The 27,906-nt window shown below is 40.0% G+C and overlaps 1 protein-coding gene across 3 annotated transcripts; it reads right to left on the bottom strand.

Annotated features, from left to right (window-relative positions):
* On the bottom strand, positions 1–27,851 carry PSME3IP1 (proteasome activator subunit 3 interacting protein 1). 3 transcript variants are annotated; one of them, XM_081274176.1, is made up of 8 exons: positions 27,557–27,851; positions 17,754–17,895; positions 17,127–17,225; positions 16,603–16,725; positions 12,848–12,980; positions 9,468–9,532; positions 1,695–1,950; positions 1–342 (listed from the first exon to the last, which is right to left on the bottom strand). In XM_081274176.1, exons 1-7 carry the CDS (start codon positions 27,557–27,559, stop codon positions 1,733–1,735), a joined length of 783 nt encoding a protein of 260 aa, XP_081130302.1. In that variant the 5' UTR covers positions 27,560–27,851; the 3' UTR covers positions 1–342; positions 1,695–1,732. The 3 variants fall into 3 exon arrangements, with proteins under 3 accessions (XP_081130302.1, XP_081130303.1, XP_081130301.1); XM_081274177.1 differs by lacking the exon at positions 1–342 and adding an exon at positions 18,428–18,521 and having other exon boundaries at positions 1,143–1,950; XM_081274175.1 differs by lacking the exon at positions 1–342 and having other exon boundaries at positions 1,143–1,950.
* Positions 27,852–27,906: the final 55 nt, after the last annotated feature.

Raw genomic sequence — 27,906 nt, forward strand, 5'->3', positions numbered from 1 at the left:
AGATGCAGACAGGAGAGCTCGTTCTGACAGGTTTACTGGCTCTGAAGTACAATTTCAATCCCGCAACCCTTTGTTGACTTCTTCCAACATCAACAGAGGCCAAGAGGTATAGTAATGGCCTCTGAAGTCAAACCACATAAAGAGAGTGACTGTGATTCCCCGGCCTGCCTCCTGAAACGATGTGAGGGTGTATCAGGTACATGCTGTGATAACAGCAGCACAGTCGCAGGAACAATGAAGCCGAGGCAGAGGTGCCTACACAGTTTTATCTAAGTGTCTTGTTTGTTAGGATGGAGCTGACGCACCGTTCTCACAGTCAGGAACAATTAGCACCGAGAGGTCCTGAAAAGGAGGCAGAATTTATAAGGCGTCAGTTACGGGCAGAGGGAAGCCGCCATCTGCCGATGGGCACCAGAGCACTGCAGCGCTGGAAGGGGAAAAGTGGGTTGGACGAGATCCAGGGGCCTCTTGCCCACGTTAAAACTGAGTAGCTCCTCTGCCTGCTGGCACCCTGTGCCAACACGTTCTGTGTCTCTGCGTCTCACACCCAGGGAAGCAGCAACAACCAAGGCAGGAGCCCAAGGGAAGGAAGACCGTGCAGGCGGAGGAGCGCACGGTCCTTCAGGCTTCCCGCCCTCTCTCCCCTTCCCTCCATCCCTCAGCTGAGCCCCTCTCCGGCCAGGAGAGAAAGAGGGGGCACAGTCTCTCTGGTTCTTGGCTGCTTAAAGAGTAGTCAGGCAAAGAATAAAGGAAAAGTACTAACCCAGCACCTTGAGGCTAGAAATAGCTTCAACAGTTAAAAGCCACAACTACAATAAATGCATCAAACAGAGAAGAGCCTCTGTGGAGTGGAGGATGTCACACTAGGCAGGTGTGTCCCAATACTTGGCAATGTTAAGACCCCAGGAGCTGCTAGAGATAAGTCATCTCATTATAACCTATGAGCAGTCTGGCTTCTGGCCATGATTAAATAAGGCCTATACATGTTTGTCTAAGGTTTAGAATCTTAAACTAAAACCTTTATTTCAAAACAAAAACAAAATAATTTGCCAGGCAGAGAAAAGGTCTGAGTAGAAGATGGAGGCTTTCCTTCCCTTCCTCCATGACTCAGATTGGATGGAGCGGAGAGGAAGAGGCAAGAGTAAGGAAGAACCTCAGACGAAGGCCGGGTGTGTAGTGATGTCCCCTGCAGATCCGGTTTATAATCTTTACTTCGTCACACATAACATCAAGGTGGGTTAGTTCCAGGGAGGTGCTCCGCTCCACCCTGGCCAGCTCTCTTCCCCTCCATGCTCCCCAGTGAGGCAGAACCAAACAACACATTCCTCTACACTAAGTTTTAGACAGACGGCACCTGTCCCATAACTGCCCTTGCTTCCTTGTGCTACTGGGAAAGGACAAAGAAAAACTGGGAAAGCAGTAAAACCCTCTGCAAGCCAGATGGTGCCTGTCCTCCCAGGACACTGTCAGTGGGACCTCTGCTGGGACTGGCCCTGCCCTAGTACATCAGAAGAAAGGCAGCAGGACAGGTGGGTCACCTGCACTGAGGTGGAAGGAGAAACCAAGCAGTTTGGGTCACAAGTGGATTCTGGCACATTTTCAGATTAGGTTAAAAATGTCACGGTGTGCACAGGAAATAGACAAAGGAGTTTTTTGAGGGAGGTAACGCCCGTAGGCAGAACGGACGGACTGACCACTCTGGGGAGGAGCTCCCTGTGGTAGGGGGCAGGAGCTAGGGCGCCTCGAGGAAGGTGTTGGTTCGGAAGATAGAAGAGACAATCTTCCCAGTAGCGTTGATTGTGCCCTCGCTGTCCGAGCTGGACTCAGAGTCGCTGCTCCCAGAGTAGGCACCCAAGCCTGGGAGGATGCCGATGCAGACAGCAGCGGAAGGGCAGTGGATGGAGGGGCCGCCCAAGGAGGAGCTTCCAAGAGACACGCAGGATGGAGCCTCTGCAAAAAAAGAGGACGGACAACAAGTTACTCATCACTCTTTTCCAAAATTGAGAGGCTCTTACCATGTGCCAGGCACTGTGCTGAAGCCTTGCCCCAGAGGCCACACAGATCCAACAACCCTGTTCAGGCTCGACTCGTCCTCCTGTCTCACAGATGAGGAAACCATTGGGGAAAGTGCAACTCCAAGAGATGAAGTGATTCTCCAGTAAAGAAGAGGGCTGGGCCTTGAGCCAAGGCCTTTCTAACCCCAGAACCTGACTACATTCTCCGTTCCCACCAGCTCTGAGACAGAACGAACCCCTTGCAGTGTTGTCTGTTGTGGTTTGATTCCCTGTCCTCGCAGCAAGTGGGACTCATGTCTAATTTCGTTCCTTAATCACTCTTAGTGCAGAAACAGCCACGGGGAGATAAAGGGCTCCACATGCTCAACAGTAGGGGTGATGGCAGATTAACAGACAGTCGACACGCTGGCTAGCAGGGACACATGGTGAAGGCCACCAATCAGCCGCAGAATAACGCTCTTTATTAAGAAAAGCCACTTTTCCCTGATGAGAGAAAGAAAGATGAGCGATCTAGAAATGGGTTACTGTGCCTTGCTGTCACATTTCTCTTTTACAGAAAGAGAAAACTGAAGCCAGTCAGGTAAGAGGTTAGGGCCACGCACAACTCTCACCAAGGATCTGGAGTTCTTTTCTTCCCAGGAAGCCCACAGTTACTCTGCCACTGCAGTGACAGCACTCACGTCTCAATCTAGGAGATGCAGAACTTGATGGCTGAAGAGGAGTTAGGAACTCTCCTCCATTCCCTCTTCCCTCGCATGTTTCCAGCCTGCTTTATCACCCTACCAACCTGCCACGTAGGGATCAGCCCTGTTGATGGAGGAGGAAGTCAAATGATTTGGCAAGCTTATAGACTACTTAGAGTAGAAAATATTAAACTAAGTCTAAATCAAAGAGACTATCCTACAACGATACCAGAGCTCACTGGAGAGGGAGAGCTGAGCTCATCTGTCACTGCCCTGTGCTAACAAGCACAGCTCCCTCTGGGCTTTGCCTTAGACCTTACATCAACACCTCACTTTCATAGACACCTCAAATAGATGCAAAAAAGAGACTGGGTTCCAAGGATATGAAACCAGGGGTCACTGAAAAATACCCAAGAAGCCAAAAGAGTTGTCAAACAGCCAGTGCACAAAATTCAGGAGCTCAGTGCATCTGCTGATTTTTATGGGATGCTCCAATAAGGAGAAAAAAGGTGCTAAAGTTATGTAATGTTAAAGCACAGATATGTCAGTAACAGGAAAGCTGACAATGATCACGAAGATGGTTACCAGCAGGCAGAAGCAAATAAGTGCAACAAATATCACAAAAGCTAGTGTCTTCAAGGTATAAGGAGTTCTGATCTGTTAAAAAAAAAATCAACAACTGAATAGAAAAGCGGACTGAAGATATGAACAGTTCACAGAAAAAGAAACAGATGAATTTTAAACCTAGGAAGATAAACAGTATTTAGGCAGGAATATGCAAGGAAGGGGTAACTTCAATGTTGCTGAGGGAATATAGGAAATTTGGCAATGGCCTTCAAATTCAAAAGATGTTCGTAAGAGAACACTCACTGCAACACTGTTCACAGTAGCAAAAGGCTGCAAAAATTGTCCATTAATGGGTGACTGGCTAAGTAATGGACTTCTGGTCAGCAGCTAAGAATAAAGCATGTCAGGCTGGGGTGCAGGTTACTGGAAAAGTGAGGCCGTGGATTCATCTCCAGCACTGCAAAAACAACCACAGCAACAAGAATAAAGCATCTCTGTACTGGAATTAAAAAATCTCCAAGATACTGTAAAAAATGAAAAGAGCCAACAGGAAGAACAGTGTGTAAAAGTTACAATTTGGAGGGTGGGGGAACAGAGATGGCAGTGCAAATGTATGATAGTATCTGAAAAAATACATTTAAAAAATGATAGCTGTGGCTGCTCAGGGGAAAGAAACCAATGGTTGGGGTAAGAGGGAAGACTGACTTTTCACTCCACACTCTTACCCTTTTGAGCTTTTTATTATGTGCATATATTACTGATTCAAATAATTTTTTAAAAAGGCAAGTGCAAAATTCAAAAGGTATCTTGAGCCACTTAAATCAGGGAGATAAAGTTCCACTCATCACTGTAACCTCAAGATCATTTATATTAAAGATAAGAAAACTGAAGAAGAATGCATAGTCCAAATGACAAGACGGGCTGCTTGTCTGAATTCTCACTCACTGTAGCCCCTGGACTGCAAGGGCTCGCTCTTCACTATTCCTTCCCCGGGACGCACAGCATAGGTCTGGCACAGAATAGGCCAGAACGTCTACTGTGTGAGAATGCAAACATGAAAGAAAAGAAATGTAGAGTTCCACTGCAAGTGATGAACCTGGGGGCAGGTAGGCAGGGGTAGTAAAAATTGGATGCTCTTTTTAAAATTGAGACATGACATCAAGCTATATCATTCTCGTTACTTGAACGTTCATTACCATTATCATATATCACATACAGAATACATACTTTCAGTATTCTGGCAGAAATATTTGGTTGTTTAAAAATATATATCTTATTAGGGTATGTGAGTCAATTACTTAGGAAACTTATTTATGGGAATGCTATTCAGTGAGGCATTTTGTTTTATCAAGTATGAACTTAATTTAAGGGGCTGATAAAAAAAAGGCTCAAGTTCAGAATATCTAGAGAAGACAAGAGCTGGCCTAAGGGAATAATGGAAGCCAGCTGTAGAAATACGACCAAGGAATCTGGACCACTGTGGGATCAGAAGAGTTTAAGTAAAAAGACCCAAACCTCCAATTATCTAGGAGGTTTCAAGAAAGAAAAAAAGACTGCAATGCAACTCTGACAAATTTCATTCCAAAAGCAGCTAGCAGTCCAAAGAGAACAAAATGGTGCCCTCTGATCTCACCCATTTGGTGAAGTTTCCTGCCAACTTCTGTATTTGCTGGACCACATTGTCATACCAAATTATTACAGAAAATTACTAACAGAGAATGTTCTTGGGATGCGGGCAGATGCGTGACTTGGGAGTAGATGGAGCCAACTTTGCATTCACTGGTTCTGCTCAGGCCAAGTCCAGAGTCTTCAGTGGGGAAACTGAATCTCTCTGGGTCCCAGTTATCTTTTGAGGGACAAAGAGGTAAATCCTTCTCCTGCTGAGGACAAGACTCTGAAGCAAGTTTCAGGGGGCATTCTTCTCATGGGGTCTTAACTCCTCCTAGCTAAGGAGGATACTTCTTGCCTAACTTCTGCTTCGAGGATGTGGGGGCTGGAAGAAGGTATTTAGAAAGACAAAAAAGATGGCTCTGAAAAAAGTACCTAACAGAGTTCAAAGAAGCCACAGTCTTCCCTTCCAGTGACTCATTCAAACAGGGAGGGAAGCAACAGAGACAGGGCAAGTGGTCTACTAGCTGAAATGTGTTTAAGATTCCCATTTAGAGTGTGTGTGTGTGTGTGTGTGTGTGTGTGTGTGTGTATCACAACCAAGTATATGTGTATCCTCGGAATTTTCAGGATTGGCTTCAGGACCCCCTGCCCTGGTAAAAAGTGGTACAGTATCTGCATACAACCCATGTACATACTTCCATATACTTTAATCATCTCTCCATTACTCATAATACCTTATACAATGTAAATGCTACATACATAGTTGTTATACTGACTGTTTAGGGAATAATAAGAAAAAAACCTAAACAGCTTCAGTACAGAGTTAATTTTTTCCTTCAATTGTTTTCAATTGAATCCATAGAAGTGGAACCTATAGATACAAGGGCCAACTATATATATACATTTATCCTATTAAAGCAGTCATGTAAGTTCCTATGTATTAAAAAGATGTCAGTGAACAGGAATTCCTACATTGTAGATGAAAGTGTAAACTGGGATAAATATTCTAAGTGACAATTTGACACTATTTCTCCATATACAAACGCATATAGTCTCTTTGACCCAATAATTACTTTTAAGTATTTAATCTGAATATATTCACACAAATGAAAAAATCATGCATGACAGGGTTATTATTAAAACACCAGAATAGGAAGACCTGGTATAAGAGTATAAAGGAATACTAAAATGTAATGAAGAAGTTCTTTATATGCAGATATGCAAAGATTCCTAAGGTAAACCAATGAATTAAGCAATAAACACAAGAGTAAGTTAAAGTAAAATAAAACTTAAACAATGATCAGAAGCATGAAAACAATATTTGATATATTCTTGCCAAAGAATCAATGTGAATTTATCGAGCTTCTAGGTCTAATTACCACTTTACAGGAAACACAGAATAGAAGACCTCACAGTGGGGCTGAGGCTCAGGGGTAAAGTGCTTGCCTCATACGTATGAGGCACTGGGTTCAATCCTCAGCACCACATAAAAATAAATAAAGATACTGTGTGTTCATCTACAACTAAATAAACATTAAAAAAAAAAAAAAGACATCACAGGGATACAAATAGCAAAATCTAGAGTATGGAAAACCCCACAGGACAAACCCAATTTCTTCACACACACACACACAAAAAAAAAAATTAAAGAAAACCACCAAAAAATATTTTTAAAGACCAACCAATTAAATTTGTATTAAAGGACATATTAGCCTATTGTTAAGATGTCATAAGACAGTGATATTTCCAAATTATTCTACAGATTCCAATCTCTCTCTATAAAAATCTCAGCTCCTTTTATTCCCCCCAGAAACTGACAAGCTGATCCCCAAATTCAGATGGAAATGGAAGAGAATCTAAATAGCCAAAACAATCTTGACACGTCCCAATTTCAAAACCTACTAGAAAGTCAGAGTGACCAAAAATGTGTGGCAATGGCATAAGGACAGCCATAAAGATTAACCAAAAGAAAATTGAACATAGTAATAAACCCATACATTTATGTTCAATTGGTTTTCAACAAGGACACCCTGACAGTGCACTGGAGGAAAGAAGAATCTTTTCAACAAGTGGTGCTGGGACAAATAGATATCACCAGAGAATGAAACTGGATCTCTATATCATGCCATGTACAAAAATTAACTCAAAGGGTATCAAAGATTGGCCAAGCACAAGGGTGCATGCCTGTGATCCCAGTGTCTCAGAAGGCTGAGGCAGAAGGGTTTGAAAGTTTGAGGCCAGCCTCAGCAACTTAAGAGGCCCTGTCTCAAAGTAAAAAAGGACTTTGGAAAAGTAACTTTTACATTTAAAAGTAAACTTAGCAGCTCCTTAAAAAGTTAAACACAGAATTACCAAATGACCCAGCAATTCTACTTGTAGGTATCTACCCAAGAGATTGAAAAGCTGTTTTACACAAAAAGTTGTACATGAATATTCACAGCATCATGATTCAAATTATCCAAAAAGTGGAAACAACCCAAATGCTAATCAACTAATGAATGGACAAAATGTTGTATTATGCAACGGATATCATCAGCCATTAGCAAAAAGTACTCATTCATGCTACAACATGGACGAACTTCAAAAACAACATATTAACTAAAAAGAAGCCAGACATAAAAGGTCACATATTGCTTGATTCCATTTATAAGAAATGGTCCCAAATCCACAGAGATTTAAAGTAGACTAGTGGCTGCTGGTGATTAAGAGGAAAAGGCAACAGGGAATAACTGCTAATGGAATAGGGTTTCTTGAGTGTTGAAAATGTTTTGAAATTAGATAGAGGTGATGGCTGTATGGCGTTGTGAACATACTAAAAACCACTGATTGTATTCTTTGAAAGGGTGAATTTTATGATATGTGAATTATATTTCAATATTTTTTAAGGGCTTATGATATTTGGTCCTTGTTTGCATCCTGGTTTTTTAAAAAATAACTACCAAAAAATGTTTAGGTAATTTAGGAAAATGAGTAGTAGTAGTAGTAGTAGTAGTAGTAGTAGTAGCAGCAGCAGCAGCAGTAGTAGTAGTAATAATAATAATAATAATAGATATAAGGAAATTATTGTGATATATTCATAGTATTACAATTTATTAAAATGAAACAAAGAAGTTTTGAGAAATACATATTGAAGAATATACTCATATTGAAGAATATTGAACTTCTTTTCAGAAATAAATATTGAAGAATACAATTAAAGAATTATAAATGAAAATATACGATGTCTAGGCCTTGTCACAAAATATTACACTTGGGAGGTATAAATGAAGACAGAATACACGTTAAAACTTGTTAGAGGACGGAGGAGAAGCTCAGCGGTGGAGCAGTTCCCTAGCATGTGCAAGATCTGGGATTTCACCCCCATACTGCAAAAGTTTTTAAAAAAATTGTTGAAATTAGGTGATAGGGATCAATACACTATTATATTGAGTCTGTTTCAAATTATCTATAATACAGTATTTTAAAAAATACATATTTATAATTGCTTGTATATAAACAGAATAGTTTTGGATGGATACAGAAGAAAAATATAACACTGTTTCCCTGTGGAAAGGAGAGCTGAACTGAAGGGAATATGGATAGAAGGGAGCCTCTACATTAAAGTTGTTTTTTTTTTGGTTTGTTTGTTACCAAGGATTGAACCTAAGGACACTCAATCACTGAACCACATTCTCAGCACACACACACACACACACACACACACACACACACACACTCTTTTTTTTAAAATTTTGAGACAGGGTCTTACTAAGTTACTTAGGGCTTCATCAAGTCGCTGAGACTGGCTTTGAACTTGTGATCCTTCTGCCTCAGCCTCCAAAACAACTGGGATTACAGATGTGCACCACCATGTCCAGCCATTAAAGGTCTTTTTAAAAGTAGGTTCTAGAGCAAAAGAGTACTAACAGCAACAACCTGCTATCACTGGTACTCTGCAGAAACATTTTTAAAAGCATTCATTATTTTTCTGAGAAAGAAATAAACGTAAGCCCTGTTTTATAGATAGATGTTCAGAATCTCAATCCCATAGGGAGTCAGGTGAAACTGAAAAGAGAATCTTGAATTTCTCATCCCAAATCCAGCTCCCAGAAACATTCCCCCCTTCCCTACAACTTTGTGACAACTTAAAACAGAGGCAGAGTCATTGCATAAAAGTAACCACCCAAAGAAAGCATACTTCTGGAGACTGTATTAAGCACTTAGCTTCAATCCAATAACAATCAGAGAGAGCCAGGCATTCTACCTCCTACTGGTAGCAAGCCAGGTGAAATCAAGAAACCTGACATTTGAGGGAGACAGAGAAAAACCTCTTGTGAGCAGAGGTCATCTGACCAGGGCTTTGTAAGCACTCCTTAGAGAGCACAACTGTCATTTATCAGTTCCACTGGTTTCTAACATATTACTTCTGCAGGGCAGCTCACATACTCTTGGGTATAAATCCTGTTTGGTATAAAATAGTTGGCAAATTAAATCTAGTAGGTTTATTTGAAAAGAGTTAAATGTACTCATTTACAGATTCAGTGCATGCCAGCCTTTTATGGTGCTTCATGTTTATTATGAGTAAAAGAAAGAAATGAAGGCTGACACTCACCTTGATTCTTGTCATCTGGGTCAGGGTCTGGTTTCAGTCTTTTCACACTGTTGCCACTTTCTGCACTGTAACAAAAACCATGGTGATTTGAGCTATGTCCAATCTTGGGGAGAAAAGCTTAGGAAATCAGCAGCTCTAGAAACCATTTATATGGATCTTACGCAGCCTCAAGGAGCTGGGATGATCTGAAATGAAAAGCCTTCATTTCAGGTTCTTAATCTCCTTCCAATTATAAAACTCGTTATAAAAGACAACTTAAACTCCTGATAAAATCCAAGAGGTGAAGTATATAAATTTCTGATTTTTTTTGGTTATCTTTATCATTCAGTTCAATTAGAACCACAGATGGAATTCAAGAATATGTGGACAGGTTCACAAATGACAAAAATTTACTTAAGTTAGTAAAGATCAAAGAAAATATCTTCAATAACATGCTACAGATTCTGAGAGTCACCCAAAAGACTGTCGCTAAAAGAATGTCTAGAGTGTACTTCTTAACAAAGAAAAAAATTATCCCAAAAGGAAGGCCTTAATCCATCCCAAAAGGAAGGGATGATGAACAAGAAGGTGGTAAATACAAATATAAGTCTAAACAAGTGTTATTAAAAACCAACCAAACAAACAAACATGTAATTTGTGGCATTAAACACAACCATAGTGAAGACCCAGACAATAGTAGCGGATAAAGAAGAAAGAATGGGACTGTAACTACAGAGTCTAAGGTCCACATATTTTTTGCAGGGAAGTGAGATAGCTATTTACTTTAGGTTTTGCTAAGTATGCCTGGTAAATTTCAAGCTTATTTCTATTAGGGTACATAAATCCAAACTAGTAGAAAGAAAAATAATGATTTGCAATTTTAAGATTTCTCAGTCATGTTTTTCCAGAACAAGAATATAAGAAAAATTATAAACAAACAGACAATGTTAAGATGGTAGAAAAGATATAAAAAATATTGATTAAAATAAATAAACTAAATCTACTTAGAAACTTCAGGAGTATGGCAAGTTCAAGGCCAGGCTTAGCAATTTATCGAGAACTTGTCTAAAAGGCCAAGATGTGGCTCAGTGGGAGACAGGGCACCACTGCCACTGGGTTAAATCTCCAGCACCAGAAAAATTAAAAAATAAAATAAACAAATAAAAGCAGAGACACAACTAGAAACTTAACAAAAGAAAATCAAACAATACTTAGAAAGACTAAGAGTAAAAGAATGGAGCCAGGTGTGTGTGGGGGGGTGTGCCAGCTACTTAGGGAGGCTGAAGCAGGAAGACTGTTAAGTTTGAGGCCAGTTATTTAGCAAGACCCCGTCTCAAAATAAAAACAAAAAGGGATGAGGATGCAGCTCAGTGGTAGAGCAACCTTGGGTTCGATCCCCAGCCCCTCAAAAAAAGTAAAAGAACGGAAAAAGGGGTACCAAGGAAAACATTAACATTAGGAAAACAGCCTTACCCAAAAGCACTGACTACTCTAAGGAGTTTATGGAGGAAATCAAGAAATCACTATGAAAGCAGGCTAGGCATACAGCACAATGACAGAGGGCTTGCCTAGCACGCTGGGAGCCCTGGGCTTGATCTCCAGCCTTGCAAAATACACAAAATACGTGTGTGTGTGTGTGTGTGTGTGTGTGTGTGTGTGTATGCAGTTAAATTAGCTCACTACAGAAATTCAAAAATAATTCTAAATTATTCCTAAATCAAAGTTTAAAATACAAGAAGAAAATATACAACCTGTGTTCAATGAAAGCTGAGGAAAATATATAACTTTGGAAGCCTCTGAGAAGAAAGGCTTCACATGAACATGCTAGTTATCTGACAACTATTTATATCAATAAATAAAATAAACTTGGAGAGAAGACTTGGGAGAAGTCTTTGAGAAAAAACTTGGAGAAGGTATGAAATGGATACTTGTTTCATTTTTATGCTTTTATACATAGACTACTGAACCTTACTGAACCAGAATTCATGAAGCCTGGGAATACACATTATTAACAGACTCTTCGGTCACTCTAATAACCCAGGGCAGGGGAGGTTAGGAACTCCTGCCTCCAAGAGGCTAATTCATTGCTTTGCTCTGCAAAGCAACATTAAATAATGTATTTTCAAAACCTAAAAGGGGTTTTATTCAGGTCACTAAATAAGCTAACAGAGCCCTTTCTAAAGGAGATCTAAAGACTAAGTAAGGGAGACAGTTACAACAGCCATTCTGCACCAGCAAAAGCACTGGCCAAGAGGTAACTAAATGCCCATCTGGAGAGTCCTTCCTTGGCACAGTCCAGGAAGAATGACCCAGGTCCAAATCCTGAGAAACACTGGACCTTGTGTAGAAGCTTGAGCAAAGAATAACCCATGAATTGTTAGCCCTTTGAAGCTACTGATATCCCCTCTCCTCAGCTGATGTACCGTGATGACAAGAAGGCAAAGCTCCTAGGAACATCTGCAGCAGATGGATGATGTGCCAAACCACAAAAATGCATCAATACACTCCCTTCAAAACGTGTGGCTGGTTGCCAATATACCATATTGATTTTCCTAATAGACTGCATTTAAACTAAACATCATTCTGCCCATGGTCTCGATGGTCAAATTGACACGACCGGATTCAATCACTATGGTGCCATTTCAGGATCTGGAAAGGGAAGAGCAAACTTGATGAAGAACCATCAAAATCTCTAGGTAGTGCTACCACTGCCATGTCAATCAAACTAAGCCAAAGCCAGCTCCATAACCCTGTCACAGCTGCTCTGTTCTTTCAATGCCTTTGCAGCAGCTGTCCCCTCTGCCTGGAACATTCTCTCCCTTATCTGTCTATCAAAGCCCTAGTGTCCTACCCTATCAGCATCTTTTTCATGCCTCCTTAACTTCCTGCACGAGCCTGTGAGTCTGCGAGCCTGTGCACCGCCAGGCAGCGTCGTGCACTTTCCTCCTTTGTTCCCGTGACCCTATACACAATTCTTGCACGGAACTTGCTACTTCACTTGCCTAGAAACACAACAGCTCAAATACTGAACTGCTCTATTGATGTGTGACTTTGGACAAAAGTTCTCCAACCTCCCAATTTCTCCACCTTCTCATTGTAAAACAGAGATTATAATAATCTGTACTTCGTAGAAAATGTGAGAGAGATAAATGAGACCAAACACAGAAGCACTTAACACAATGCCTGACACATGGCAGCTACTATTTCTTAGCTGAACAAATGATGATACAAGGGTCAGAGGACACAGAAGACACCAAATCTGGAAGGAGACAGGGAGGCGAGCACACTGAAGGAACCTCACAAAGACATATGTTAGGTAATCTTTTGCTCTGATCCCATACAAGTGACATTTCAGATGACACGGCCAGAGGAAGATTCACACCATGGAAGTGCTGGCTGACCTCTTATGCTTCACAGCTCCTGCCAACAGTTTTGCCTGGGAGAACTTGTTCTTGGTTTCTATGGGTTTCACAGTCAATTTCTTCTCCACCTCCTTCTTGTTTTCTGCAGAAATTCCAACTTTGTTGAGATTGCTGTGAGTTACAGGTTAAGGGTCAAACTAAACAAAAGCCACAGGACTATGGTAATCAAAAGGAGGACAACAAATATAATCCACTGGCCCTTTGGCTGTATCATATCATGTTTGGCCTACTTATTAAAAAAAAAAAACAAACAAAAAAAAAAAAAAACAAACAACAAAAAACAGCCTCTTACCTCTTTATTCTGCCTGTTACATCCAGCTGATTTAAACAGAAACAAAGGTGACCTCAAAGGGAGACGGTATATCAAGTCCAAAATAACACAGGCAAACAACTTTTTCCTCTGACTTTCAATGAAAATCTAAGCATATCCAGAGAACCCAGTATTACCAAAGACATGCTTGAGGAGAAAACAAGGGTCTTAAGAAATATGAAGGAAACAGGGAGAAATTATGGTTTCCCTTAAAATATGTGCTTCTCCCTATCAAGGGTGAAACTGGATTTTGCAGATGTCTTTATGACTATCAGTGGCACTCAAACTTGGATCATGAAGGCTAACTCCTGCTCTACTCGTACAAGCAACACCAGAATTCCCTCAAAGCTCGTTAAACATGAAGACTCCCTCTTCTGTCTCCTGTCCCTGACTACTGAGTAAGGCTCTCAGAGGCCCAAGAGTCGTTTTAACACTCTCTTAAGGTGATTTTAATAAGAAATCCTGTGCAAACATAACCCAAGCAACAAAACGCTATTTGTAAAAGCATAAGCAGAGTGCTTGTCACATCACTGTTTCATGCCCCATGTCAACCTCTCACTCTCAAGGTCTGTCACTTTCGCTTGATCTGCCAGCCCCTTGGCTCCCTTTTATTTTATTTTCTTTCTCACAACAGATTAGAAAACAGAGTATTCTGTCACAGTATAAGTTCTTAAGATGTGGTAGTAACTTACTGAACAATAGTGACATCTAGTGCCCAAGAATCCAAGCAGCAGCCCAAAGAGGTGGGCAGAGGTACATAATCTAGATACAAAATCTAGGTTATTTATCTCTATGTCCTTGAACTATAGAGAAAACTGGGTACCAGAAACGAGGAAATGCTCATTCTGATCATTCTTTAGGCACCAATTCTGTTCCTACAGCATTAATTAGCTTAAATATTTGTAGTATTAGATGGGCATTGTATAAAATGCTCAGTACTATTCTCAAATTCATCAATAAAAACATAATATGCTAATGCTGAATGTTAATATTGTTTAAAAAATAGAAAGAAATGGAGATTTCAAAAAAACACTAGCCTGAAGCATTTTTTTTGATGGGGGGGGAGTGTACCAGAGATTGAATTCGGGGCATTCAACCACTGAGTCACATCCCTAGCCCTATTTTGTATTTTATTTAGAGACAGGGTCTCACTGAGTTGCTTAGCACCTTGCTTTTGCTGAGGCTGGCTTTGAACTTGCAATCCTCTTGCCTCAGCCTCCCGAGCAGCTGGGATTACAGGCATGCGCCACTGCGCCCAGCATTTTTACCTGCAATTTCATCAATAAGGAACAGAAACTCTCAAAGAGAACTTTCAATATTAAATATTGAAAAAATAAAACAAAAATAGGAAAAAATACAACAAAACCATATATGTATTTATAATACCAGATCCCAGACAAAGAACATTTAACCTTTATTCTTTTAAAGTGAAGAAAAGTCCCACCCTTTGTTTGGCAGGGAGAGAGGTGGTAATCTTATTTTTGTTCCACAGCTAAAGCACAAGATTTTCCCTCCTTGAGTCCTTTTCCCTCAAAATGCTTTAAAAATAGACTCATACCTCAAATATATCAAGGAATTCTTTAGATGAAGAATTTCTTAAAACTGCGTAATTTTAAATACACATAATATTACTAACTACTAGTTTAACAACTAAAGTGCTGTTGTTTACATGGCACAAACCATAGTTTATTTGCATTCAGAAGTATCATGTTATGAGATGTATCATGTCAAAATATGCAAAACCATGAGCCAGCTCCTAATCTAGAGCCTCAATAACCAAATGTCTAATTCTTCCTCTCCTATCTCCACTCATCTCCGGCTGCTTGTATTCATGGGATCAGTGCATTATACATCAGGGGTGAGGCCGGCTTTTTGTCAGTTTTTCTACACAGTCAGAACTTCCCAAGATTCCAGCCAAATCCAACATCCCTCAGAGCCTCTGTAGTGTTGTAATACAATGTTAACAGGACAGAAAAGTTTCTGTTCTTTCCTTCCTTTTAGTTGAAAACTGAAGGGCACTTCACACATCCCTACTCTCCAGAACGCTCCCTTGGGAGACACTTGCTGCCAACCTAAAACAAGATGTAATTCAAATGAGAAGTGCTAAATTAATGTATTTCCTTGAAGGAAAAAGCTTGGGTCTGAAGCAATGTACTACATGTATCTGTCCATTGCTACAAATATCAACACACAATACTATTTGGGGGTCATCAGGGTCAGGGTTGGGGAGTTCAAAAGAATGAGTCTCACTCCTACAGCTGAAACTGAGGAGTAACTTTCCATCAATTCTTATCCTTAAGCTGCATCTGAATGTTACTAACAGACTGAGAATGGAAGCTAGGACTTTTGCAACCAGTTTATATCCAAACACAATCCCAGGGAATCTGCACAGTTTCTCTCATAACTCAAAATGGAACCAACTGCACATTTCCTGCAAAAAAAGACCAACTAAGCACATTATTGTCAGAGGTGAAGCCTGTTTCAACACAGTAGTGAGGTTATTCAACACATTAGCTTGAAATATTCAAATAAATTTCCTCACAGGAAGAAAAAAGGTTAGGGAGGCCACATTAACATCTAAAATCACTCATTAATTTATTCACATATTTCGTAAGAATATACTACATGTCAGGCACTGGGAAAAGTAGTGGTCAAGTCTTTCTGTTATTGCTGCTAGTAGTAGTAGCAGTAGTGGCTTTGTGGTACTGGAGATTGACCCAGGGGGACTTTACCACTGAGCTATATTCGCAGCTCCTTTTTATTTTTTATTTTGAGACAGGGTCTCACTAAGTTACCAAGCCTGGCCTCGAACTTGCCATCCTCCTGCCTCAGCCTCCCAAATAACTGGGATTACAGGTGTGCACCACTTGCACCCAGCTTACGTCCTGGTGATTATGGAGCTTACTTTGCATTTCAGCAGTAAAAAGATAAAACAACCCAGTAAAAACAAATGACAATTTTCAGATAGTGACAAGTGCTATTAAAAAAAATGGTACCACAGAGCCTGGAGTGTATCTCAGAGGGCAAACATAGGCTTAGTATGCATGAGGCTCTGGGTTCAATCCCCAGCACTGAAAAAAAAAAAAAAAAAAAAAAAATTTTGTAACTCAAAAGCCAATTTTTCCCCTGCATGATGTTGACTACATTGCCCTGTCTCAAGAGCCTGATTCCACAAGGCAGGAATATACACAGCTACCTCCTGAATTTATGCCTGTACTCAATACTAAAGAATGTGGACTTGTGATTATAGTTTTTTTAAACTCTTGCATGCAACAACACAGACCCTGCAGATCACTACCAGTCATTCAGGGCCCAGGAGTTCAAAGAACTGAAAAGGGAGTAGAGTTGCAAAATACTTTGAAGATCACCAAATATTTATGAGAATACTGACACTGTACAGATTTCCCTCCAAGTACAAAGGATATTCTGTATTCCTTCAATTCTTTCAGTTCTTCTTCTCTTCGTTGCTTTTCTATAAGTTCCTGCTGCCGAGAAACCTCATCAAGGAAGTTGGTCTCATCTTCATCTAAACCTCTTACCATGTTTTCTGAGGAAATAATTAAAAAGGAACACTAAGTAAGCTAAAGGGAAAATATAGACAAATAAGACTTTTTTTTTCTTTTTTTAATAAGCTGCAGGTTCTTCAGGGGATTAGGAGAAAGAACTGTTAAACACCATGGCTTTTAGATGGATGATGTGGCATAAAATCAAGGCATTTCTCCCATTACTAGATATTAGCATAGAATTTAAATGGGTATCTTGAGCTTTAAACAAAATGCTCAATGTGGTCTAGAAGGCAGAAGGCTGTCTCTTTTCCACCAAATGAGCATCTGGAGATGAGATAATCAAGACAATCCCACTGCTAGTTAGAAAGAATGTTACATGAGGAAAAAGCGATCAAAAAAGACCCTGTAGAGTCCCCTGGACGCTGTATTTTCTGAACCTTACTGAATTTGAACTGCTCCTCATACTCCTGCTGCTTCCTGTCTTTCTGCTCCTGTAGCCTTTCATACAGAGACCGAGGGTCATAAACCTCCTCTGGACACTCTGAAAGAAAGATGAGTAGATAAAGTGGGGAGGGGGAGATACACACTTTAGAATTTTTTCATACTATTTTGGAATCATGAGGAATTTTTAATATAAAGCCAAGTCCTGCATGATCTGAAGGTGAGGATAACACAAAAATAGCACGAAGCCCACTGCTTCCCTTTGGATCTCGAAGAGGGGTCAAAGGTTCTCAAAAGCCAACTACCAATGTCAATAGGGCCCATGCCTGGGACAGTTATGTGGCTGAGGGATCAGCCCACACCCTCCACAGCAGCGGTGTTCTCAGCTGCTCAGATTGTGGGTTCACCTATCCAGATGGAACAGACTAGCAGAATCTCCCGGAAGCCAGTGTAGGAGAGAAGAAAGAGTAAGATGTGAGCGAGCACCCCAGTGTGCCACACAGGCCTTACACAGCTCCCCCTGAGCCTCGATTCTTCGACTCTAAAGCAAGGACAACCAATGCCTATGTGGCAGGCACTATAAGGATTAAAGATCACTATGTAAATGTCCAACTACAGGCCTATGTACCTTCTGGATCTTCAGGTTTTCGAACTTTCTCCCATTCTTCTTGCCTCCTTTTGCGCCGTTCATCTAGTTCTGCCTCAGATACAAACCTCTTTTTGATGACAAGGTTACCATCATCCCCTCCATCCATACTGGAACAATCAGTCTACCAAAAAAGGGAGAGAGAAAGAACTGCAATTAAAATTTCAAAGAGAAACAAGTGAGCTCTGTTTCATCCAGGAATAGATTAAAATGTTTTCTTCCTCAAATGGTTTAATTTATTAGGTCATTGTTGAAAGGACAAAATTACATTTTCCCTAATTTATCAGGTTACCTACAGAGTCAGTGAAAGAACGTGGAATAATTCTCATTACCTGGCGTTTCACAGTAAATCTCAGTGTCCCTCTATTCCAAACAAACTGGTCTCCTGGACATCTCACCCTTTCCCCAGCTCTCATCCTCTTTTATTTCTATAATATTTCAAAAAAGTTTTTACCAATGAATTACAGTTATATATAATAGTGGGGTTTATTTTGACATATTTATAAATGCATATAAAATAATTTGCTCCATTAGTCCCTAGTATTTTGCCCTTGCCTTCCCTTCTCTCCTCCCTCCCCAATTCCCATTTCCATAATATTTGACATTATTCCTTCTTGAAATGCCTGTTTCAGGGACAGGTCCCTATCTTGATTCACCTGCTCTCGCTTCCAAGAAATTCAGATGAGAATCTCAGGTACCCAAAGAACTTTAGTGATGGAGTCCAGGCTGTACAGCAGGGAAGTGAGAGGCCTAGAGATACACAACCAGGAATGGAGAGTGAAACTAGAAGAACCCAGGTCTCCCACACACTTTCCAAGCTATCAAGCCAAATACTCTTAACCACCCTCCCTCTAAACACCCTGTTTGCACACTTAGAATTCTATCTTCATTCCTTCTCTTTTCTCATTCACACAACAATCTTGACCATCTTATGCATGTCTTTATACAGAAGATTCCCAGTCTCCTATGTATCTTCTTCATCTACCTGGACCTTTCTTTAGAGAAGAGGGGAGAAGGAAATAAAGATAAAATAGTGTATATTATTCCTTTTAAACTAAGCCTCTTTCTGTTTTTGCTTGCTGGTTTCTTTCCTTTCAAAGAATTGTGGAATTAACCATCCTCTGATGTGTTATGTATTCTTCACATTACTCCCTAACAAAGAGGCACATACTCAACCCAATGTCCACTTAAAGATGACTGCTAATTAGAAAAACAATAAAGTTTACTAAAAGTAAGAAAGAAAGTCTGCTATCACAAAAGTAAAGCAGATAACTGAGTGTGATAGGCATTCCTGTAACCCCACCTACTCAGGAGGCTGAAGCAGGACGTAAATTCAAAGCCAGCCTCAGCACCTTAGTAAGACCCTGTCTCAAAATAAAAAAAAAAAAAAAAATTAAAAAAAAAAAAAAGGGCTGGGGATGTAGCTCAGTGGTAAAAAGCTCCTGGGTCTTTTCAGTACCCCCCCAAAATTAATTAAATGAAGTAATAGTATTTACTAAGTTCATACCACATACTACATACTTTGTATTTACATAAATGTTGACCCTATAAGAAATATTATCTCTTAACAAATGGAAAATAAGTTAGAGAAATTTTATCAGTTGTCTAAGGAAATAAAGATGGTAAATGGTAGAGCCAAAAATCAAATCCAAACCTGACATCAAAAATTCCTACTCTTAGATGGGCATGGTGACACACATCTGTAATCCCAGCAGATCAGGAAGCTGAGAAGACTATAAGTTCAAAGCCAGCCTCGGCATTTTTTTTACCCTGTCTCAAAATGTCTCAAAATTAAAAAAAAAAAAAAATTAAAAAGGGCTGGGGATGTGACTCACTGGTTAAGCACCCCTGGGTTCAATCCATGGTACCAAAAAAAAATCACACCTCTACTCACTTTTACCATATTTCTCCCCAAAAACCACCACTTTTGGTTGAAAACAAGAGCATGTCAATTTCAACTTTTTTTCTACATCAAATTCCAGTGCTAAGAATGTTCATGCAACATTCTTATTTAATAAAGCTAGAAATGAAGCAAACACACTCTAACATTCAGAAGAAGAGAAATAGTAATTGTCTCAGCCTGAAAGCTACTATTTGAGGTTTAGTACAACATAACAACAAGAGAGAATTGTGAAAATTACTACAAAAAACCTAAATCAACTGACAGAAGCTGTTGTTCCCACATGAGCATCACATCCTGGACACCTCTCACCACTACCACTCATCACCACATTTCAATCCAGAGGGTTATTACAAAAGCAGAACTGTTCAGTCTCTGTGCCACATCCCAAATTCCTCAAGGTCTGCAGAACCACCTCTTCTAAAACAAGTCAACAATTTATTAAATATTCCTAGCATAGGAAATGCAAACTAGGTGGGGCTCTAATGGATGGGAGAGACATACTGGACTCTCAATTTCCCCCTTTCTTACTCTGTTATAGCTGTTTGCTATAGCTCTCCTTTCTCACCCTGTATTAGCTCTGTTTTTTCCCCTCACCTATGTCTTGGCAAATAATTCAGAGAAGACAGGTCCCTATAACTCTACCAAGCATCTGAATCCACCAAACATACCTAGAAGATGGGCACCTAATTCATGTTTCAAAACCTCAAGATGGACTACTGCACTCCCTTTCCAGGCAGCCAAGCCTTCTCTGACAGGCCTGACCTTCCTCCTTAAAGTAACTGAAATCTGTCTCCCTATGAACTCCAAGAATAGGTTCAATTCACTGGGACTATACAAGAAGGAGCCAAATCTTTTCCAAGATGACAACAGGACAGTTGTTTGATGCTAACTCCCTGTTCCTCCTAACTTGTTACTTTTCTGGGCCAAACATTCCTAGTTGCTTAACCTTACAAAGTAAAGAAAAGCAACTAAGGGCAGGGGTCGTGGCTTAGTGGTAGAGCACTTGCCTACCATGTGTGAGGCACTGGGTTCGATTCTCAGCACCACACATAAATAAGTAAATAAAATAAAGGTCCATCAACAGCCAAAAATTTTTTTAAAAAATTGTCTCAAACTACTGAATTTACTTGAGCCAAGGTAGATGGTCACACTTAGCAGTGGTTTTCTGTGAGTTCAAAAGGGACAAGACTAAACCAATGCTTTATCTATCTTTCTTCAATGTGCATTTTCCTCCATAGCTCTTCACTTGCTGGCACTTCAACTGCTGCAGTTCCCTACCTGCCTCCAACACCACCAGTGGCTCTCTGTATATTTAATTTTGATCATCTTTCAACATTAAGAAAGGTCTAAGATATGGACAGAAAATTTTGATAAACAAGTAGCCATAGTCCTGAGTATTCTGGATAATAATCAGGTCTTGCTAGGCACAGTGGTGCATGCCTGTAATCCCAACAACTTGGGAGGCTGAGGCAGGAGGATGGCAAGTTCAAAGCCAGCCTCAACAATTTAGCAACTTATTTTGAGATTCTGTCTCAAAGAATAAAAAGAACTAGTGATGTGGCTCCATGGCTAAGCATCCCTGGGTACCAAAAAAAAAGAAGAAAGAAATATTCAGGTCTTTTCAGGATTCAAACCTTCATTGTCAATACTGCCAATAAGTAAGCTTAATTTTACACCCCTTTCAGTACATCCTGCTTGAATTCAACTAATCTATAGTCTCCTTATCAAGAGAAGGTACAGGTAATGATAAAGACTATGTACTCTGCCTGAAATTATGAGACTCGTGTTCAAAATTTGGTTCTGCCCCTTATTAGTATGATGGTGTGCAAGTCACTTAACTCTTCTGAGCCCCGGTGTCTACACCCACAGACTACACTTAACAGCAAGGATCAAAACAGCACTACATAACATAAAGCTTTTGTCTGGTAAATAACATAATTCATTTAGCACAATATATAAAACCTTTGAAAAGCTTCCCATTACTACAGATTTTGAACACAAGTCTCTTAATTTCAAGCAGAGGAGGAAGAGAAATACCATCTGCACTCAACTCAATACCATCTGTAGTAGGGGAAAAATAAATTAGTTACATGAACAAACATTACAAGTGGGGGAAGGGATTGCCTCAGGAGGCTAAGGCAGGGGAATTGCAAGTTCAAAGCCAGCCTCACCAACTCAGCAAGGCCCTGAGCATCTTAGTGAAACCCTGTCGCAAAATAAAAAAATAAAAAGGTCTGGGGATATAGCTCAGTTGGTAAAGCACCTCTGGGTTCAACACCCCCCCCCCAATAAAATAATTCCAACTGATTAAAAATCTTATACTGAGAAGCATTGCTGTACAGTGTATTTTTCTTTGAAGGGTTCAAGATCCATGGGCTGTTTATTCTGTAGTAGTGAAGTGATAAGTGCCTCCCACTCACCGACCTCTTTCTGGAAGTAAACAGAAGAGCTGGGAAACTGTCTTGCCTTGACTTACTCCTACTGCTTAGCTAAATTTTCACAAGTCTCTTCTTTTTCCCTTTTGTTTGCTAGAATAATTTAAAACATCAAAACAAACATCCCAGGATTATGGTGATCTATCAAGATCAATGCAGGCCAAGACAACAATCCCAGCTACTCAGGAGGCTGATAAAGGAAGATCAAGTTCAAGGCCAACCTGAGCAATTGAGCAAGACCCTGTCTAAAATATAAACTAAAAAAGGGTTGGGGATGTAGCTCAGTGTGAAAGCACTTGTCTACCATATGCAAAGCCCTGGGTTCCATTTGTCCGGGAGTTATCAATGTAGGAATGCAGTGGATTTATGCTGGAATGCTCATTTGCTTTTACTGTGTTAAATTTTAGAGTAAATCTGGTCAACCTTCCTTTACTCAGGTAGCATTTTTAATTACGAAATTAAACATAACTTTGTTTTATTTTTGTGGTATTAAGGAGGGAACACAGGGACTCATGCATGCTAGACAGCACTCTCCCACTGAGCTACACCCCCACGCTAATATTATATTATTTTTAAAAGGATTAAGTTCTTCAAATAGAGGATTCATGGAAAATCAAAGCCATACCAAAATCCTTTTGTCCAAATTTAAAAGTTTCAAACTGGCACAAATAAAGTCCATGGTTTTCAAATTTGCCTGATAATCAAGAAAACAAAGTTCTTGTATTTCAGGCCAAAGAAACTGTGGAATACTACACTACTGTATTTATGCTAGAGACTGGTATTTAATTTCCAAATTGGTGAGGTGAAATGGGCTCAGGGTCTTATCTAGCACACTCTGCAAGTTTTAAAATACAAAGCTTACATTGCTCCCCCCAAATAATTGCTATACCTGATTAAAAATCATTCCACTTATCTAGTGCCATGATGCAATTTAATGAGATCTGATTTCCTAGGGAACTGAATTTTGTGATGACAGACTACCTTCGGTGTTTACATCACTGGCCACCATAACCTTTTAACTCTAAAATTAGGTAGATTATACATGTAAAAACACACCAGAAGAGATCAGATTTCTGTTATGATGTTCTAAGGCTTCACACTAATACATAATAGTTCAATACATTCCCTTGTCAGTACATACATAGTTTACTGCTTTCCAATGTTTTTACCCTGATGTTAAATCACCTGTCCTTCAAAATTCAGGATGGCAACTAAGAGGAATTTGCCATCTAACTAACTTAACTATTACTATATTCCAAATAAAAAAGACTATTTTCTGACCAAAAGGCACTTCTACTAAGAAACTTTTTTAGAGGGGCTGGGGTTGTGACTCAGAGGTACAGCGCTTGCTTTGCATGCGCAAGGCACTGGGTTTGTTCCCCAGCACCATGTTAAAAAAAACTAAATAAACAAAAATAAAAATATTGTGTCCATTTGCAACTAAAAATATTTTTAAAAATAAACAAATCGTCAAGACTTTGTTTAAAAAAAAACTTCAGAGAATAACAATTCATAACAGAAAACACTGCTAGTTTTGCTAGACAAAATAATTACTAGACAAAGTTAGTCTTCTAACACAGAATTTATTTAATATACTCCAGTACAAAGGAGATTATGTTTGAATGTCTTGGGATTCTGGGATTAAACCCAGGGGTGCTTTACCACTCAGCTGCTTTCCCAGTCCTTTTTTTTTTTCTTTTTTCCTTTTCTTAATTTGAGACAGGTTCTTGCTAAGTTGCTTAAGGCCTCCCTAAGCTGCTGAGGGCCTCAAATTTGAGATCGTCCTGCCTCAACCCCCAGAATCAGTTACAGGTATGCACCACCAAGCTCAGCTTTAATCTGTTTTAAATATTTATTATGAAGAGCAGTTTGTAGCCACATTCTAGGCATCTAAAAAAAAAAATGTTCAATTAGCTAAAATTATGTTTATTTAGCTTTCCATAGCACAAGAATTTGATATGCACTTACTCTGAATTCATCTATACATACTAAAGGAATTAGCACTGATTTAAATATTGGTTCCCTTAGCTGCTCCTTGGTTTCCCAATGTACATGTACCTCTCAGAATATAAATAACACTACCCTCACTATTCATGTTTCTTATGTTACTTGTACTTTTTACACATTGTGACTTGTAAATCCAACTACTTCATCTGGAGCTCACGGGGGGGGGGGGGGGGGGGGGGGGGAGATAGCAGTTTTTCCAACTGGAAGGAAATCTGGCCATGTCAAAACTTTAGCACTGATTTTCTATGTCCAATACGATGCCTCCCTGAGATTTTCAAGGACTTTTTCTGTGCAAGGCACAATGCTAGGTACTGAAGAGACACTTAACTTTTTAGTGAGAGAACTTGCATTCAGTAACAGATAAGGTTGCATATGAGTAATTTAAAGAAAAATAGAACACAGTTAAATGCTAAGAATGGAAGTCAAGCACTCAAGAGTTAACAAAAGGAATAGAATAAGCCATCAAAGAAGCTTATTTTTTTTTGTGTTTGTTTTGGTAGTATGGGGGAATTGAACTCAGGGGTGTGCACTTTACCACTGAGTTACACCCTGAGACTTCATTTTTGTTTTGAGATAGTATCTAAGTTGCCCAGGATGGCCTTGAACTTGCAATCCTGCTTCAGCCTCCTAAGTAGCTGGTACTACAGGCACGTACCACCATGCCCCACAAGGAAGCTTAACAGTTGTGGCACTAAAGTTGTGGAAGTTTAATGAAGAAAAAGTCGTTGTTCACTTAGGATTGCAAGAATCACAAATTATACAATCCAAAAATCACAATGAAGGGGATCCTGATTTCTAGAAAAAGTAGGCTAGGTAATTAAGACCAATCCTCCACTACTGTATTAAAAAAGATCTATATATTTTTTTTCTTTTGTCTGTTTCACTATTTTTTTTTTTTTTTTGAATGCTGGTATTGAACCCAGACCTTCCACATGCTAGGCAAGTGCTGCACCACTGAGTTACATCCCCAACCCTAAAGTTGAAAAGTTCTTTAAAAATAATTCTGAAATAGAAAAGCTAACAAAATAGTAAATAATCTGAATAAAATCTAGGAGGATGTTAAAAATCATAAATTAAGTCTAATATTCACAGTGGATTTCATCCTGATGATTTATCTGACCTGAAAGCCACAGTTTCAATGCCAGCATGTGGCAGAATGTGGAATCTGATAACCACCTCCCTCTCCATCTTAATCTGGTACCCCAAAGAACTATGGTACCCTCAAGATAAAGGTGAACTTGGAAGTAAAAAGCAAGAATGGACAGCACAAACAGACCCAAAGGGAATTCACACTGTGAAATTAATCATCAATTATAAAACACTATGCTTACTATCTTTAAAGAAATAAAAATCAAACCTCAAAATCAGTAGTAGGGAATAAGAAACAGTAGCAAACTCAAATTTCTTGGTTCAGGAACTAAAAAAATTCAAGAATAGACACATGTCTAGCATGAGCAAGGCTCAGATTTGATCCCCAGCACTGCTAATAAAGAAACAAATATTAAAAATGCAATAACTGGATTTAACATTTCAGTGGATGAGTATCATAACAGACTGGAAATAAGAGAATTAATGAAGAGATTATCCAGAATGTAGTAGAAAAACAGAGAGAGACGTATAAAATAGAAAAGTCTGTTACAGTAAACAATAAACAATGGGACAGAGCAATTTGTGAATATAAAATGGATGAGGATTTTATATAACTAATGAAAGACACTAATCCACAGAGTCAAAAAAGTCTAATAAATACTAGACTAACTGAACAAAAACAAATCATAGACACATCAGTGAAAATACAAAATAATCAAAGACAAAGATAAAACAATCTTAAAAACTAATCATATTTAAGAAAGAAGACAAATGTTGTGCCAGGCAGAGACAGATAACTAAAATTGAGAGTAAACATACTGAAAAAGTTAAATTTAGCTTCCACAAAGGCATATGACACCATGATTGAGCCTATGGCCAAACTACACACTTAAATTACTTCGTTTATCAGATATGTGGTTTTTCAATTTAAGAAGCAGCAGCCTGACCCTAACCAAACATCAAGATTTGCAGAAGGGGGCTGGGGATGTGGCTCAAGTGGTAGCGTGCTCGCCTGGCATGCATGCGGCCCGGGGTTCGATCCTCAGCACCACATACAAACAAAGATGTTGTGCCTGCCGGAAACTAAAAAATAAATATTAAAAAAATACTCTCTCTCTCTCTGTCTCTCACTCTCTCTAAAAAAAAAAAAAAAAAAAAAAAAAAAAAAGAAAGAAAAAAAAAAAGATTTGCAGAAGGTAAGCCTGGTGCACACCTGTAATCCCAGCTACTCAGAAGGCTGAGGTAGGAGGATCCAATTTTGAGGCCAGCCTCAGCAACTTAGTGAAGCCCTAGGCAACCTTAGTGAGACAGTCTCAAAATAAAAAATAAGAAGGGCTGGGGTTGTGGCATAGTAGTAAAGTGCCCTTGTGTTCAATCCTCAGAAATCCTGCCCGAAAACTTTCTTGGAAGTTAAAAGTGAAGACTGATAAACAAGTACATGGTCTTGACGTAATTTTTTCTTTCTTAAGAACCTTAATGCCTTTACCATATGGGGAAATTCTTAAGACTTCAGTAAAGAAAAAAACTGGGGCAGCCTTTACTTTCAGACATTCACAAACTGTTCACAGCTCATCTTGGGCTCTATTTGGAATATATAAAAGCTGCCTTTATCTCAGCTCAATTTCTTGTATCAGAAGGAGTCTACACACGGATTTCTTTCAAACGTTTCAGCAGCAGTGCTCTCCAAACCACTTTATGGTGTCCCTGCGGACACACCAAAATCAGCCAAATAACTTAAGAATAGACAAATCCTATCTCATAGCTGATACAAAAGAGGTCATTAAGAATCCGACCACCAGGCTGAATTTGGCTTCCTAGGTCCCATTTAAGACCTTTTCCGCCAGACTACTTGCGGGTAAGGGTCTGAGAATATGCATTTTTAAGTCAAGGGCCACAGATCGTGTTTTCCCCGCGGCTATGAACGAACAGGTATCCCCCTTTCTCGGGGTGGGCGGGATTCCCAAGGGCTAACAACTCTCAAATGCCAAGTCTCGACTCTCGATCTTTCAGTTACAAGAAAATGCACTTGGCACAGCAAATGAACATAATAAATGTGTTTCCCATGCTGCACTTATCCCATTTCCAACAGGAGTTCCGTGTCGCCTGAGCAGCCTGGAGCTGTTTCAAGACCTCTGGGACACAGCCGGCCCAGGCCAGTAGAAAAGTGGAGAGAGCCGACAAGAGACGCTCAGGGAACCTCCCCAGACCACCCAGCTGCCTTCCCACAGGCTCCCTCCGCTCCGTTGCAGGCTGGGCCCCGCGAGCTCGAAGTCCCGGCCACTCAAGACAGCCTGCGAGTACGCGGACCGAGAACAGGCCTGGCACTACCCCTAACACTAGGCGCAGCTCACCATCTCCTCGGCGAATAGGTCCAGGTTTCGCCTCCTGGCCAGGACCCAGGCCGCACTCACCTACCAGCGCGCGGGAGGCGAGACTCCCTCCCCTCGGTGGCGCCCACCCCAAACCGCCACCTCAAAGGTCGCTCACACTTAAGAAAAAAAAAGAAGAAGAAGAGGAAGAAGAAGAACAAGAACAAGAAAAAAAAAGAGAGAGAGAAGAAAGAAAGAAAACAGCCTTTGCTTTTGTATTCCTTTTGACCCTTCAGGGCTTCCTGTTCCTCACCGCCACAACAAAGCTCCGCCCCACTTCCGGCAGCTTAACCCAATCAACAGCTCTCTTCCTTCCTAAGAGCACGGTGGAA

The sequence above is a fragment of the Spermophilus citellus genome (assembly GCF_964194105.1).
Source record: "Spermophilus citellus genome assembly, chromosome: 18".
NCBI classification, from domain to species: Eukaryota; Metazoa; Chordata; class Mammalia; order Rodentia; family Sciuridae; genus Spermophilus; species Spermophilus citellus.